This window comes from Crinia signifera, chromosome 4, assembly GCF_055691185.1.
Source record: "Crinia signifera chromosome 4, ASM5569118v1, whole genome shotgun sequence".
Lineage (NCBI taxonomy): Eukaryota > Metazoa > Chordata > Amphibia > Anura > Myobatrachidae > Crinia > Crinia signifera.
Window position 1 is genome coordinate 16802175 of NC_139220.1, and position 17280 is coordinate 16819454.

General features: G+C 45.6%; 1 protein-coding gene across 4 annotated transcripts in view; it reads left to right on the top strand.

Annotated features, from left to right (window-relative positions):
• The window catches only part of SCUBE1 (signal peptide, CUB domain and EGF like domain containing 1), a 208088-nt gene that overhangs the window by 57670 nt on the left and 133138 nt on the right, over positions 1-17280 (top strand). For all 4 annotated transcript variants that reach the window (XM_083181247.1, XM_083181248.1, XM_083181249.1 and 1 more), the window contains exon 4: positions 3521-3655. In XM_083181247.1, the coding sequence (XP_083037373.1) occupies positions 3521-3655 (135 nt within the window). The remainder of the gene's footprint in view (positions 1-3520; positions 3656-17280) is intronic.

Genomic DNA, 17280 nt, shown 5'->3' on the forward strand with positions numbered 1-17280 from the left:
CGGATCTGTGTGTGAGCAACCCGGGTCCCATTCGCACCATGGAGGAGGCAGTGCTTGAAGACAGGCAGTACGGATGGTGTAATGGTTAGCATTACTGCCTCACAGCGCTGAGGTCATGGGTTCCATTCCCACCATGGCGCTAACTGTGCGGAGTTTGTATATTCTCCCCGTACTTGCGTGGGTTTCCTCTGGGTACCCCGGTTTCCCCCCACATTCCAAAAATATACTGGTAGGTCAATTGGCTTCCAAGAAATGTAACCCTAGAATGTCTGTGTGCGTGTACATGTGGTAGGGAACATAGAATCTGCTGCGCTACATAAGAAACTGTAAATAAATAGATTGTAAGCTCCACTGTGGCAGGGACTGATGTGAATGTTCCACTATTCTCTTTACAGCGCTGCGGAATATGTGTATATAAGAAACTGTTAATAAATAAATAAATAATAAGACATCTCCAGAAATGCCTCATTTCCCCCCCCCCCCCCCCCCCAATGACGCACTGTCACTCCGACCCCACCCTGTCTGATGTCGGGGGGTGGGGCGCTGCATCTTACAAATGCTGGGTCCAGCAACCCGGCATTCCAACCCAGGGCTAAAAGTAGGGTTAGTCCTGCCTCCTCTGATGTCAGCGACCCGGCTTATTGATGTGGGATGCAAAACATTGCAAATGTTGGCTCTTCTCCAGGCTCTGGGCTTCTTCTCCAGCCTCGATACATTCCCCCCGATGTGAAGAAGCAATTGTAATTAGCGAAGGGGCGATTCGTGTTTCCAGTTCATGACCGCGGACACCCTCTTGATTGCAGCCAGGAGACTCACTCTGTAATTAGAATTGCTGCTTCTGCGTACACCCAGCTTGGGGATTGCAGTGCGGACGTTAACGTGCGGTTTGCGATTGTTCCCCATCATGACCACAAGACTAAATCCCTGTAAGCAATAAATAGGCGGTGACCCACGGACCGGCTGTTGTGGCAGGGCGCCACTAAAGGTGCAGGGTGCGTTTTTTTCTTTTTAAAAATCAGACGCTAAACAGCTGAGTGTGACCACTATTTTTGATGCCTAATATTTCTCTTGCGAAACCACGGGGTGTGGAATGAAATGTTGCCAGAATGTGGAGACTCCCATCGTAGCCAAACCATAAATTGCAAGAAAAACACCAAACCGTTTCCCCCAGCACACTCCAATAGGAAATAAGCCAGTAAAATAGTTACGCTGGCAATATGAATCGCCCTAGTGTATGGGCACCTTTACATTCTACATGATAATAACCCCAATTCCGCTGCCTGGGTGTCACTCTCGACCCCTCCCTCTCCCTTTCTAAGCCCTGGCCCATTCTTGCCGGTTCCAGTTACGCAACATTGCTCGCATCAGGCCCTTTCTCTCACAGAGTGCAACTAAGCTGATCATCCACTCATTGGTCATCTCACGGCTTGACTACTGCAATGTTCTCCTCACCGGCCTCGCTCAATCCCCAACTGGCTCCTCTCCAATCTGTCCTCAATGCTGCAGCCAGGCTTATCTTCCTCTCCCGCCGCTCTAATTCTGCCACTCCCCTTCAACAAAATCTGCACTGGCTCCCATTCTCTTCACATGTCACTCACAGCTCTCCTATACTCAAACACTCAGTGACCATCTTCGTCTGCATACTCATCTCCATCATTGGCCTCAAGCCTCTAGTTCAGGCTTTCCCAACCACGGTCCTCAAGGCACACCAACAGTGCAGGTTTTAGTGATATCCAGGCTTCAGCACAAATGGTTTAATCAGAATCCCTCAGATACTAATTAAGTCACCTGTGCTCAAGCCTGGATATCTACAAAACCTGCACTGTTGGTGTGCCTTGAGGACCGTGGTTGGGAATGCCTGCTCTACAGTGGCATAGCTACGTTTTGGGCGCCCCCCCGCCGTTGGGGGTGGGGTGCCCCCCCCCCGTCGCCGCCCATGCAAACCCCCCCTCAATCCCCCACAGCCTTACATATCGCGCTGGTCCCGGCGGCTCCGTTCTTCTGCTGAGGACCACCAGAAAATGGCCGCCCCCATACAGTAGACAGTTTCAGAGAACTGTGTGCTATATGAGGGCGGCCATTTTGTGGTGGTCCTCAGCAGAAGAACGGAGCCGCCGGGACCAGCGCGATAGGTAAGTCTGCGGGGGATTGAGGGGGGGTTTAACTATAGCACCACAGCCCCCGGCGCCCCCACATGCACAGCGCCCCCCGCGGTGACGGGGGCTGCGGTGCTATAGTTACGCCCCTGCTGCTCTAGTTGTATGTTGATTGAGTCCTCACTACTTATATTTAAGCTGTAATGTGTATTGAACTGTGGTGCTCTTTACCTGTACTCCTATTTTTGTTATTTATTCAATGTTATGCCAAGTTTTGTCTCCCTGTACTGTTCCTTTGTACGGCGCTGCGAATCACTTGTGGTTCCTTATAAATAAAATTATAATAATAATAATAAAATGCAGGGATCTCGATGATATGCCACCAGCCACGACAAGGTTCCAGCTCTGGTGTTCCTGCAGTTCATGATAAAAGCGCCACTTTGGGTTATATATTTATGTATTTCTAAACTGAGAGCCAAATCACCTGGAGGCACCCAAGGATCCACCAAAATGGCACCACAGGGATCAGCTTACCCCCAGCTACTCAGACCATGCGTTGTGAAGAGAGATAAAGTGCCTGTGTGTCTTTTTCTCAGATATGGAAAGTTTGCTGAGTGCCACCGCTACCTAGTGACCAGAACACTACATGGTTATAGCCATAGTCACATGGTTTAAAGGTACATTGGCGTCATTCCTGCCCGGGCATCCGCTCAATGGCAACCACCTACCTCAGGAGTGTGTTTATGTAATGTGTAGCGTCCGTTCTATCCAGGGGGTCTAAAGCCTGTAGGAACGGGTATGGGTCATAGGTTCCACACTCTGAAGGTTGACCACTGAAGGTTGATGGGGTTGGAATGTCGAAACAAGCATTAGGTCAACAATAGGAAAGTCTACATGATTTTTTTGAATATTTTTTTCTTTTTGTCCCGAATTTCAACATGGACACCGTATCCGTGTACTGCTCGAAAAACTCATGTGGAACTTTTGACTGTCAACCTTCCCATTGTTGATCTAATGCTTGTGTCGCTCTTCTGACCGTGTCGACTTATTTAATGTGTCGACCTAAGCACTGACTAATTTTAATGGTCCTAGTGGTCAACCTTTTATAATGTCGACTTAGCAACCGTGTCCGGTTGGGGTTTGTAGTTCAACAAACGCTGGAGGTTCATCTCTCGCAGGTCTATTGGCTAGTTTATCACTTCACGTTTCATTAATGTTTTGTTTGCCGTCGCCTGTTGGGTGTAAACGTGAATGAATAAATAAATATCGCAATCGGACAACAATATGTTCTTATTAATTGTCCTTTCTTCAGCGCTGTATACACAAGTGAATAATGTGATTCGGCCAATACATATGTACTTTGCTATTGTTAGAATAATAATATTTACAGATTTATTTGACGTGTTCTCCTTTTTTCTCCTCAGATGTGGACGAATGTTTGGATAATAATGGAGGATGTCAGCAGATCTGTGTTAACACAATGGGCAGTTATGAATGCCTGTGCAAGGACGGATTTTTCCTCAGCGACAACCAGCACACTTGTATTCATCGCTCTAACGGTACGTACTGTACTTGGCTAACCCGCTAGACGCTTTGTCTTCTGTCCGAGGTGTCATAATATTCTCTGTGTCACGGCGTTGTTAAGCCAGCAGGAACAGTCCTCCTGTAAGGTGAGAAGAAAACCTAGGCTCAGACTAGGGCCCTTGGGAGATGGGTTCTTGGGGCGCGTGACCAATTGTGTGGGCAAATGAACACATCCTGCTGGAAAGGCCCTGTCCCTTTATAACCGCATGACACCACTCTTTCCCCTCCGTAAGGCGAGAAGAAAATCTAAGCTCAGACTAGGGCCCTTGGGAGATCGGTCAGGACTGGTTCCTGGGAGGCGTGACCAACTGTGGGCCAATGATCACATCCTGCTGGAAAGGCACGGTCCCTCTAACCACATGATACCACTCTATTCCTTCCGTAAGGCGAGAAGAAAATCTAAGCTCAGACTAGGGCCCTTGGTAGATCGGTCAGGACTGGTTCCTGGGAGGCGTGACCAATTGTGGGCCAATGATCACATCCTGCTGGAAAGGCACGATCCCTCTAACCGCATGATACCACTCTATTCCCTCCGTAAGTCGAGAAGAAAGCCTAGGCTCAGACCAGGGCCCGTGGGAGATCGGTCAGGACCGGTTCCTGGGGGGCGTGACCAATTGTGTGGGCCAATGAACACATCCTGCTGGAAAGGCACGGTCCCTCTAACCGCATGATACCACTCTATTCCCTCCGTAAGGCGAGAAGAAAACCTAGGCTCAGACCAGGGCCCGTGGGAGATCGGTCAGGACTGGTTCCTGGGGGGCGTGAGCAATTGTGTGGGCCAATGAACACATCCTGCTGAAAAGGCCCGGTCCGTTTATAACTGCCTGCGAGGCTACAGCAGCTAGTAGCTTTCCCTCTATTGCCATACTAACCCAGTAGCCGCTGGAAGGTTAGCGAATCCACAGCCCATGCTAATTCAGATCATTCATCCCTGATCCCCTCTGATGACTAATGTTATTATCCAAAACACTGTTTCGTGGATAGTTATAATGAGTTAATTAGGTCATCATTTGTGCGATTAGCGGATTCCGGTAGCTGCAAAGATTCTCATTAGCTGTATTCAGTCACCGGCCAAATTGCCATTCTCTCCCAGTAATTGCTGATAGAACGAGGATTTCACGTCTGACGGTAATGATCCCTCCACGGTGGTTTAGCTCTCAACAATATGTCACTGTAATACAGGCGTGGCCGTCTGCCAAGGTTCCAGTATGTGATCCACGTGTCCCAAATGCCCTGTTTTACTGGGAAAGAGTCCGCTAAGAGGTATTATGAGAGAAACCGGAGAGCGCTCACCATGTAATCTTACATAATGTTGACACAAAGGGGTGATACGGCTGCCGGATACCGCGGATACCGCTGATATTTATAGGATTAATAAAACGGTTGGATTCTGTTGCAGATTTAAATACACTGTTCTCTAACTGTTACAGCCTGTGAAGCCGCTTTAGGCTGCCGTGTGTATACTTAGGTGCTTTCAATGTATTTTTGTGCGGATGTTAAAAATGCAATTCAACGGCGTATATGTGGTGCGGGATTCTGGCGTCGATTATATCTTTTATCTGTTTGCATTTTCCCAATCCTGTGCTGCTGCTGATGATGCACTACATTTGTTGTGGTTACTATTTAAAAAAACATATATAAAGTCTTTGTGAGAAAAGCGCTAAATAATAATAATAATAAATTAATAATTTTTTTTAAATATTATTTTGTTATTTATATAAGTATTGTATTATTATTATATAGTTGTTGTAATACTAATTATTATTAATAATAATGCATTTAAGTGGCAATCCCACGGTGATCACTTAGAAAAGGTGTACACGCAGATCACCGCCACATGTAACTAATGGCGCGGGTTTTTCCGTAAACATTGAAGTCACTGAAAGCCACGGTGATCCTTCATGGTACTCCTGTAAGTGTCATCACTTCAAAGGGTTCACTTAAAAGTGTAATGTCATCTTGGCTAATGTACTGCAGATAAATGGTTGTGTATCTTCTTCTTCAGCGGCAGCGGATGTTCCCGGATCTCTAACCCGCTGGGAGCAGTTCTGATGCACTTGAAATTTTACAATGAACATAAAACCTTCAGCCCCCTCCCCTGCGTCTGCGGAAGTTTCACTTCTAATTTAAAACCAGATTAAAATAGCAAGTTACGCCGAACTGTCCTCTATTAGATTTTTTAAATGACATGCACGACAGCGACAATCGTTAATGACATTATCGCGCATATACTTTACTGCGCACGCACTATATCGTTAGCGATGCACGCTCATGTGGGTCGTTAAATGTCCTCCATTATCTGTACCCGCAGGATCGGCGAGTGCGATGTCTTCACCCCCGTTTGGTCCCGTAGCGCACGACATCGCTGGGTACACATTGTATTATGCGTGCCGTGCTTTAGATTTGGCGGTATTATATGGCTACAGAGAATGGCGTGCCTCAATTCTGAGATATAAAGGTGTGCTTAATGATTAAACAATTTAGTAAAACTATTTTTTTTTTTTTACCTCCGTTCCCCTCCCTCCGCCCGGAGGTTTTCGTCTCTAATTATAGCAGAACATTTCTAAGCGTTCTGCCACTAATTCCTATTCCACGCTTTCTCTAACAGAACACTGTTTTCATTTAGGCAATTCCTGGATAGTTCACGGTTAGTTTAGGAAAAAACCTAGATATTATTTAGTAAAGTCAAAACCTTGAAAGAGAACGATCGCTGTTCCTCGCTCTTCTTTATCGTTCGCTCCTAAACATTACAGACTTGTTTTTGAATATTTAGAGGTGACGGCACCTACTACCAGAATTATCGCTTGTGAAAATTCTTGCTTTGATTTTTATAATATGCCCAACCCAAAAATATAGGTATAGTTTTGTGTTTATTTTGTCATAAGGCATTGCGTACATCTCTGAATTAAAGTTGCAAATTTGGTCGGACCGATGGCACGGACAGGGTGTTTCTGGGTGAGCCCACTAAAACCTAAATGTGTTTTAGAAGGGAGAAATGCCTGTCTATTTAGTTGTTATTTAGTCGATCTTGTGGTTAAACTGCGAAATCAAAGTTTTTTCATCATTTATTTATTATTTGTCTATCGGGTGAGCTTGGTGACGGACGTAGCGATACTACATGGGGGGCAAAGGAGGGTGCTTAATGTGATTGGAGAGTTGGCGCGCCACTTCAGAGTAGGTTGGAGGAACCACTAGTGGTGCAAAAGAACCAGATATATAGTATTTTAATTAGGAGCCTAGCCAGAACTTTCTGGGTCCCATAGCAACATTTTGAAAGATCTGTTAAATCTAAAGCGATCCCAACCTCAGTCCTCAAGTACCCCAAACAGTTTACGTTATCCAGGTCTCCACACAGACTCGCAAGTGAAATAATTAGCTCAACCTAAGTAATGAGTGCACCTGTGCACCTGCCAGGCGACCTGGGAAACGTGTCAGTGAGTAATGAGTACACCTGTGCACCTGTCGGGTGACTTGGGAAACGTGTCAGCGAGTAATGAGTGCACCTGTGCACCTGCTGGGCGACCTGGGAAATGTGTCCGTGAGTAATGAGTACACCTGTGCACCTGCCGGGTGACCTGAGAGATGTCAGTGTGTAATGAGTACACCTGTGCACCTGCTGGGTGACCTGGGACATGTGTCAGTGAGTAATGAGTACACCTGTGCACCTGCTGGGTGACCTGGGACATGTGTCAGTGAGTAATGAGTACTCCTGTGCACCTGCCGGGTGACCTGGGAAACCAGTCAGTGAGTAATGAGTGCACCTGTGCACCTACTGGGAGACCTGAGAAATGTGTCAGTAATGAATGCACCTGTGCACCTGCCGGGTGACCTGAGAAACGTGTCAGTGAGTAATGAGTACACCTGTGCACCTGCTGGGTGACCTGGGAAATGTGTCAATGAGTAATGAGTGCACCTGCAGGGGACCTGGGAAATGTGTCAATGAGTAATGAGTACACCTGTGTACCTGCTGGGTGACCTGGGAAATGTGTCAATGAGTAATGAGTACACCTGTGTACCTGCAGGGGACCTGGGAAATGTAACAGTGAGTAATGAGTGCACCTGCCGTGTGACCTGGGAAACATGTCAGTGAGTAATGAGTGCACCTGTGCACCTGCCGGGGGTGTCCCAGTAAATATGAGCTGTTGGGGGTGTTAGAGGTTGGGAGCCACTGATCTAGAGCGAGACCCCTCGGCAGCAGCAGTTCATTGTATGCACCATAATTGTGCCCTAGTGCAGTTCCACAGACAAAAGGTCGACCGATGAAAGGTCAAAAGTGCTCAAGTTCACCAGGTTCCTAAGATCGACCTCACCAGAGCCGACACACAAATGGTTGACACCTATTTTTGGGAGATTTTACATGTTCGCTTGACATTTGCTTGCTATGCTATCAACATGGGAATAGTAACGTGCCCGGCGTGTGGCGAGCGCACATGTTTTTTCTGATGGTGGCCACCCCTTACCAGACATACAAGATTTTACCCAAAAACCTTGTGTTGACCATTTGTGTCGACGATTGTCATGTGAACCTGTTGTACGAGTTGACCTTAACCTCTATTGCCCATTTGGTGTCCCGTTTCCACGTCGACCTTTATGTCAATGTCGCTCCTTCTGCCTGTCGACCTTTTGGCGTCAACATATTGACTGTCGACTCTTTAATCCACTCCGTATGCAATACAGCACCTCCAGTTCACATTATGCAGTAACGTACAGTGCCAGCTATGATCGCTACGCCCTTGGTTTTTCATATCCCCTGTTCTGTAATGAATGCTGCTAATTTGTGGCGACGTCTGTATCGCGTTGTAGTGTGAACTGTCTTGCAGAAATGTCACTCGCTGTGATGTCCGCGTTCTGCTGCAGACTCTGTGATTTCATCCAGCACAGCAGCGTTCTCTCCTTCCCTGACTCCGGCGGGTGCTGTGCTGTGTATGTAGCAGGTCGTTACTTATAATAAACCTCCTTATTTACATTTTTTCCTCCTTGCGGTTTTGATTCGGATTTCAGGTTGCCCTGGGAAATTGCCCACATAAGGCTGTATTTGTGTGGACGTTTGCATACGAAGTACACTCGGTACTGGAATCCAGGGGAAAATTCTTGTCATTGTAAACAAACAGGAGAATAACGTCAAAAAATATATCACCCCCCCCCCCTTCCCCTCCACAAACAAAATTCCATTAATTAACTAACTAAATTGTGGTTCCAGCCCTAAAGATTCTTCAGCAATGTTGGGGAAGAAGCAGCTCGGTGTATTACTGGGCTGGAACCTCCTGCATGCTTGGAATAGCAGCGTATAATCAGGACAGGAAACCGTACTAATCTGACGAGCGCTGAGATGATCACACTGAGGTGCGGCTGTGCATTCCAGATACCTTTTACTGGGCTGATACCTGCTATTGCTCCAGATAAATATTATAGATTCTTCTGTAATACAGCCTGCATTCGTTTTACTCCTATGTTTCCGGCATAAGTGTTCCCCCGTGTGCATAAAAGGAAGCAAATCTCGGGGCAGCACGGACGGTGTAATGGGTAGCATTACTACCTCACAGCACTGGAGTCATGGGTTCCATTCCCACCATGGCCCTAACCAGTGGTGGCTCTTATATCTGGTAGGAGGGGGACTGCCGTGATGCTGCCCCTCCCCAGCCGCTGCTGGTCCCCGCCAGTACCTGCTGGTCCCCGCTGCCGGTCCCGACCCCCATCGCAGTAGCTTTTTCGGTACTGCGCATGCACTGGCCCCCTGCCTCTATGGGCTGCTTCGGCAGCAGTCCACAGAAGCATATTCACGATCCCGGGTCCGGTGTGTGAGCAGTATCGGTCCATTTGCACTGGACCCTTGGCAGTCTTGCATCTCACTCACAAACAGTCACTTGAGGTGTACATCTGTATACACAGCAGTGGTGGTTTTTACCTCTGGCCTGCAGAACTCCCCCCAGATAAAATCTGCCACTGCGCTCTGCCTGTGAGACTGCTCTGGCTTCACTGTGACTGGCAGTGACTTCCTATTGGAAGTCCGTCCTGCCAGTCACCCAAGGCAGTCCCATTGGGAGGGGTTTCCTCCCTCTTTGATGCCTCCTATGGGCTGCTTCGTCTGCAGCCTATAGAATCTGGGTCCGAGGCCGATAGTGTGCATGCAGCGGTCCCGGTGCCTGTTATCTGCAGTGTACAGACCCCAGGACTGTGATTTTAACTTGTATGAGCTGCTGCTGAAGCAGCCCATAGAAGCTGGGGCATGCGCAGCACCGAGGACGATACTGCGCGTGCTCCGATCCTGGGACAATGGCAGGGACCAGCGGTGGCAGTGGAGGGGTGGGGGGGCTTCTAGCTGCAGCCCCCCTACTACAATGAGGTAGGAGCCATCCCTGATACACAGCCATCAGCATCTTTAAAGCATACAGTAACCTGGGTTGGATAACCTGTGTTACCCTTTACACTGCACCCTTACCCGGGTTACTTGGTTGCTCAACCCAGGTTTTTTCTCAATGATCTTTCTACGCTTTACCCAGGTAGACTTGGCTATTGCGGCAGTGGAAATCCGAGATGAGCGGCTCATTTAAATTTTCCATTAACCTCGTTGTCTTTTCTCCGTTATTAGTTGAACAGAGCGGGGAGCCGGTAAGTTGCCATCTCTTTCCTTATCGCCATGCCCCCTTATTTCAGAATGAGGCTTCGCGCGCGCTTTCCGAGAATCTCTTTCCCCCACGTGTTTCAGCTTGCACATAAATGTATACAGAAAACCCGAGACGCTCATCTCGAATATAAATAATGGATAGTAAAACTAATGCGCTCAGCGTTGAGTTGGCCAAACCTTCGACTGCAAATTATATCAAATATAAGGTGTGATCGATGCATAGGTTTCCAAACAAAGGCCGTTTTTTTTATTCTTGTTTGTCATTTAGTTTATTAGTTGTCCTCCTTTTCTTTACCTTATTAAAGAAACGGCAATAATTGCGCGGTACGAGCAATTACCTAAAAATCGCCACAACTTGCTCCTTGCGAACGCGAGGCCGTTAAAGCACAATAGGTACTCTGTTTACACAATCATCGCGGCTTATTTATGGACTAGCGAATAGTTAATTACTCAGTAACCCTTGTAAAGCACCTAAAACTCTTCCTTGGGAAAAAAAGCCTTAGTTAACTGGAGCTGATTTCCTTGTATTTTTAATTTAGGGCGCTCCTTTCTATGAGCAGGGTATGGGTTGCAGTTGATTAGTCTTGGGTTATTAAGACTCTCTCTGACATAAATGGAATTGGTTAGAGAACGACCTTGCCTTGACCTTGTAAACCTACGTCTTATAGACTTGTGTTAGGAGCAGTTAGTCATTACCAGCAATTATCTTGCATTGAAAAAAATCAGATGCAAAACAGCTGCGTGTTCAGCCTTGAAAAAATATTTCTTTAATTTACTTTTTATTATTAGGCTTTTTGTTTGATTGGAGCAGTATATTACAACAAGAAACGTGTTTCCTGATTGTTGTTACATTGTGTTGCATTAGTGTATTCGGCCTTATGTGAATTGCTAAATAAATGCTGCGTCTTTAATGCGTGCTTCTGTAGTTATACATTTTGATGTCCTTTTAAAAATAAATCCAGATTTATTGTTTATAATCACCATAAATGCAATTGCTACATATAACTAGGGGTAAATTGACTAAGATGGAAATTCTATTGAAGTATAGAGGGACAGATTTATCAACCTTCAAAGGTGATAAAAGGGAGAGTGATAAACAGCCAGCCAATCAGCTCCTACCTGCCATGTCAAAGGCTGTGTTTGAAAAATAACAGGTTGGAGCTGATTGGTTTTTTTTTATCACTCTCCATTTTATCACTTTTGAAGCTTGATACATCTGGCTCTTAATGAAAAGATTATGGGGGGTATTCAATCTGGGATTTCGACTGTCGGAATCTCAGGCCGTTTTCATTTCTCTTGACTGCAACTCGACAGCCGGAATTCGATGTTTTGGCTGTCGAGTGCCGGAAAGTCAGAGGATTGGGGAAAACTGCTGCGGATTGGCGAAAAAGGCAGTGAACTCAACATTCCGTGGCCGTTTCCGACAAAATAGATCTGACTTGTTTTGAAGTCGAATCTGTTTTGTCGGAAACTGCCCTCAATGCTGTCGGAAACGGCAGCGTGGACTAGGCGAGGGTATAGAATACTCCCCTATATCTCTTGTTTTCGAGAAGGTGCTAAATAAATTAGAAGTAGGATCTGGTTACCATGGTCAACATCCCATGTCCCATGACTGTCAGTCACTTCATTGGTTACCTGTATTCTACCGTACTCAATACAAAATTATTTTACTTACACACAAAGCCATAAACCCAACTACACCAACATACATATCTTCTCTTATCTCAAAGTATCTTCCAACCCGACCTCTACGCTCCTCCCAAGATCTGCGTCTCTCATCCACACTCATTACTCACTCCCATTCCCGACTGCAGGACTTTCTTCGGGCTGCACCCACTCTGTGGAATGCCCTCCCAAGCACAATAAGACTCTCCTCCAGTCTCCAAACCTATAAGCGTTCCCTAAAAACTCATCTCTTCAGGCAAGCTTATCAAATTCCAGAACCAGTCATAGAACCTTGCATTCTGGTGGAATCGATGCAATAAAGAATACAGTATCTATCCTTATGTATCAATGCCTATTTCCCTATAGATTGGGAGCTTGCGAGCAGGGCCCTCCTACCTTTTGACTGTCTGTAAATACCCTGTTTGTTGTATCACTGTCTCCTTTGTAAAGCGCAATGGAATATGCTGCACTATATAAGAAACTGTTTATAAATAATAATAATAATGTACGATAGAACTCCCATCTTAGTAAATTGACCCCCTAAATTGAAGTCTGAAGAAAAGGTGGCGCACAGGCACTGAGTATAACTTTCACGGTCCCGGACCTGGATTCCGAACAGTTTGGCCAGGTTGATCAGCTCACCGGTAAAGCATACTGTTAGTCTGCTTACGTTCCATATTAATTGGCGCCGGTGAGCTGAGCAGCCATACTGTAGCAACTTTTCCCGGCCAGACCTAGTCCCCACTGTAGAAGTTTAATGCGGCTTTACCTGTTCACAGGGGACTTGGGCTTCCGGGGAAATATGAAGTAGGAACTACATTTTAATTTGAAAGGGGTATGTGTGTCATTGGGTCGACCCAATTTGGGTTGGCATGAGATTTTCAGTTGTTTTTTTTTTTTTTACCCCAATGTTGACACGGTCGACACGGACACCATCTAAGTGTACTGCGTCCCCTCGCATGGTTCGCTGCATTCGCCATGCTTCGGGCACAGAGCGCTTGGCAAACTGTTTTTATTCTCCCTCAACCCCGTAGTGGATGGTAGGGCATGAAATAATACCTGTCGGCACATGTCGACTCAAAAACAAACGTGAAAAACTCCTAATGACCATATACCTTTTTAATGTAATTTGCAATGGAAAAATGACTTTATCATAGTGCATCTGCAGTTACCGTCCTGAGATGGGGATATTAGTGTGTGGACAACTGACAGTGGCTCCTTTTTTTCCCCTTGTTTTCTCAATCTTGGCGTAATGAAGCTTTCCCCAGTGGCTAGTTGCAAATGACCTTGTTAAATATGGTGCCGGATGACTCACCGACGGTCAGTATTATGACGGTCCTTTCTCCGACACCGGAATCCCGACTGTCAAGAGCTTGAGAGCCGGAATCCTGACTTACATGGAATATTTTCCCTCGTGGGGGTCTACATAGAGGGAGAATAGAATAGGTGGCGATCCCACAAGGGGCTTTAATGCGCTCGACCCCCTCCCTGTTGGGTTCCTGATACCAACTTTTTGGTAATGTCGTCTTTAATCCGGACCCTGCAGAACTTTGAATTCTATAATGTCTTTGATGAAAAACACAGACGGAAACCTGGGCTTCTCAGTTGTTTTAAACTAAAGGTCCCGGTATGATCTATCCGCCAGAGCAGGTTGTATGATAGTTGGAGAACCTAACCCTACAGTATAAGAAGCATGTCCTTTACAAAACATTTATATTTATCAAGCGTTGTGATCTTCAAATAGTGTTGTCATTTTGTCAGGCATTTTAGCGTCTTAAAAATAAATGATTTACCAGGTTTTATACGGTGTAACGCTTAATTAAATGGATATTTTTTAAGATCTAATATCTGTATCTAATCGCCTCCTCCATATTGTTACAGTACGCCCGTTGCCTACACAGAGAAGCCAGCCATTTTATGTAACTGTATCTAATCCCCATCTCCATATTGTTACAGTACGCCCGTTGTCTACACAGTGAAGCCAGCCATTTTATGTAAATGTATCTAATCCCCATCTCCATATTGTTACATTATGCCTGTTGTCTACACAGTGAAGCCAGCCATTTTATGTAACTGTATCTAATCGCCGCCTCCATATTGTTACAGTACGCTCGTTGTCTTCACAGTGAAGCCAGCCATTTTATGTAACTGTATCTAATCCCCTCCTCCATATTATTACATTATGCCTGTTGTCTACACAGTGAAGCCAGCCATTTTATGTAACTGTATCTAATCCCCTCCTCCATATTATTACATTACGCCCATTGTCTACACAGTGAAGCCAGCCATTTTATGTAACTGTATCTAATCGCCTCCTCCATATTGTTATACAGTATGCCCATTGCCTACACAGTGAATCCAGCCATTTTATGTAACTGTATCTAATCGCCGCCTACATATTGTTACAGTACGCTCGTTGTCTTCACAGTGAAGCCAGCCATTTTATGTAACTGTATCTAATCGCCTCCTCCATATTGTTATACAGTATGCCCATTGCCTACACAGTGAATCCAGCCATTTTATGTAACTGTATCTAATCGCCTCCTCCATATTGTTACAGTATGCCTGTTGCCTACACAGTGAAGCCAGCCATTTTATGTAACTATATCTTATCTCCTTCATATTATTACAGTACGCCCGTTGCCTACACTGTGAAGCCAGCCATTTTTGTAACTGTATCTAATCACCTCCTCCATATTGTTCTAGTATGCCCATTGCTTACACAGTGAAGCCAGCAATTGTATGTAACTGTACCTAATTGCCTCCTACATATGGTTACAGTACCCCCATTGCCTACACAGTGAAGCCATCCATTTTATGTAACTATCTAATCGCCTCCTCCATATTGTTCTAGTACGCCTGTTGCTTACAGTGAAGCCAGCCATTTTATGTAAATGTATCTAATCGCTTCCTCCGTATTGTTACAGAACGCCCATTGCTTACACCGTGAAGCCAGCCATTTTATGTACTGAAGTTACCTAATTCACTATAAACTGGTGACACCATAAAGACACACCGCACAGGAAGCCATTTTGTGGGCTGAACCCATATTGACTAACACTAGTACTATCAATTTATTAAGCTATGATCTGTAATTTCACTGGTTCCCTAAAAAAAATCCTTTGGGCTCTACCTTTCAAGAGGAAATGCTAGAGAACCGGAATTAGCCTTTTCAGATGCGGAACTTATTAGCCAATCCGTTCGCTTGGAATGATTTAATATCAGTTAGAAGGAACATACAAAATGGCCGCTTTCACACTGTGTAGGGCAGACAACGGTTAAGTTACTCTCAGGCAGCCCCTGCACTTGGACTTCCTCCAGGCTTTTATCGTTCAGAGTCTATAGTAATAGGTCAAAGCTTCTAGAACAACTTGATAAAGTGTTGGTAAATTTGATTATATACTCTGGAGCTTCCTGACGACTGAGCCCTGGAAATTAAAAAGATGTGATTAATGAAATACAATCTCCTAGACCGCATTTATCTGGAGTCGGTTTTGGCTTTGCTACAGGTAAAATGTTAAAAATGCTAAGAAATTGGTAAGAGGTTCATTGAAATATCATAAAACTTCATCATCCAAGCATGGGAACGTTAAATCCATGTACTTATCAGCCACTAGAAAAGGGATTTAGGAGCACTCATTTAACTATAACAGAGTCTCAGCTTGGTCTGTGCAGGCGATCTGCGGTGGAAGCCTGCGACCGACTCGATACGCTGTCTTAAAGAAAACATTCCCAGACATTCCGGTTTTTTACTATTTTCCCAAGTTTCCTTTTTCCTTGTCTCTTGTCAAAGCTGTCAAGCCAATTTCCTCATCCTACATGGCGAAGCCACAAAACTAGATTACAAAAATTGAATACACATGTTAATTGTGGCTTTTGCGTTTTCGGGTTCGAGCAAATAGTTTAGTGCAAATTTGAAAGGTTTATGGGGTCATTTTGAAGATTACTCGGAAGCGCAACATTGAAAAGAGGGGGGAAAAACAGCTTTGAAGTAACTACGGACCCTTATTTTTTTTCCTGCAATTGAAATATATTTTTTTCATTATATGGGGGCTGATTCACAACCGTTCGTACGGGTCCGAATTCGGCCTCGTTTTTGATGGTGGGGGGTCTGCACATACCTGTATACGCCCATGGGCAAACTTCCTGTTCGCACGGGCAGTGGAGTGAGGGGGCGGTATCAGCATTTTATGGGCGTCCCTAGGAAACCGCTCGCCGTTGCCCGCCCGGGTATTTGTCAATCAGCGGCGGAAATAAGTCAGTTGAGACTGACTTTTTTATTTCCGAAGGGGAGAGACAACGATCTAGTTAGGCAGTTTGTTGACACTATACTGTTGACAATTGGTCGACATTAACTAGATCGATGGTGACAAAAGGTTGACACAGGCTAAATGTCAACATGGAAAAGACGACACATGAAAAGGTCGACATGAGTTTTTTTTTATTATGGGTGTCAATGTCAACATCTGAGCATGTGCACCCCCAGTTAGTGCAATACGTTCCCAATTGGAGTCCACATAGATGGTAAAGCATGGAAAAGTCCAAAATAATGGAAATGCTCACGAAAATCTTGTGTCTGAAGCCAGGTATACACTAGACCAGCGGTAGCCAACTCCAGTCCTCGAGAGCTACCAACAGTTCCCATTTTCCAGACAACCTAGCTGCTGCACAGGTGCACATATTACTCACTGACACATTCTAAAAGATCCACAGGTGGAGCTAATAACTTCTTGTGATTCTGTGAGGGGATCTGGAAAACATTAACTGTTGGTAGCTCTCGAGGAACAATCTCAGTCCAGTTTGTTGGTTCCTGAATAACCAGGAAATATTGGCCCATTCAGTGGGAAGCCCAGCACCACTGTAGATGCCGGGCCGTACTAACGTCGCCGCCCCCAACAGTTACATTGGCGTGCCTGGCCCGCCCCCAATATTGAGGTCCGCGGGCTCGGCCAGCCTCCCTCATGGTGTCCACATGCCCCAGCACCCTGCCCCGATCCTAGAAGGATCACTAAATTTCCGATTTTCTTCTGGTCACTCTGCTACAGTATTAACCATAACATTTCACTAGTGATGGTTCCATTGCCCTCTTGCATGGCAGGTATGTATGCATTTGCCGATGCTGGGTTTTGTTGCCCGCTTAATGCCCTATTGCCCGTAGTGCCTGTAATCTGTAGGTTACTTTGCGTGTTAAGCCCAAGGGGGAATAATTAACGCAGAGTTTTCTTTGCAGCTCCTGAGAATGTGAGAAACAATCTGTGTTATATGCAACTTCACGCAATTGAATAGCTCATGTAATAGAGGCTACACACG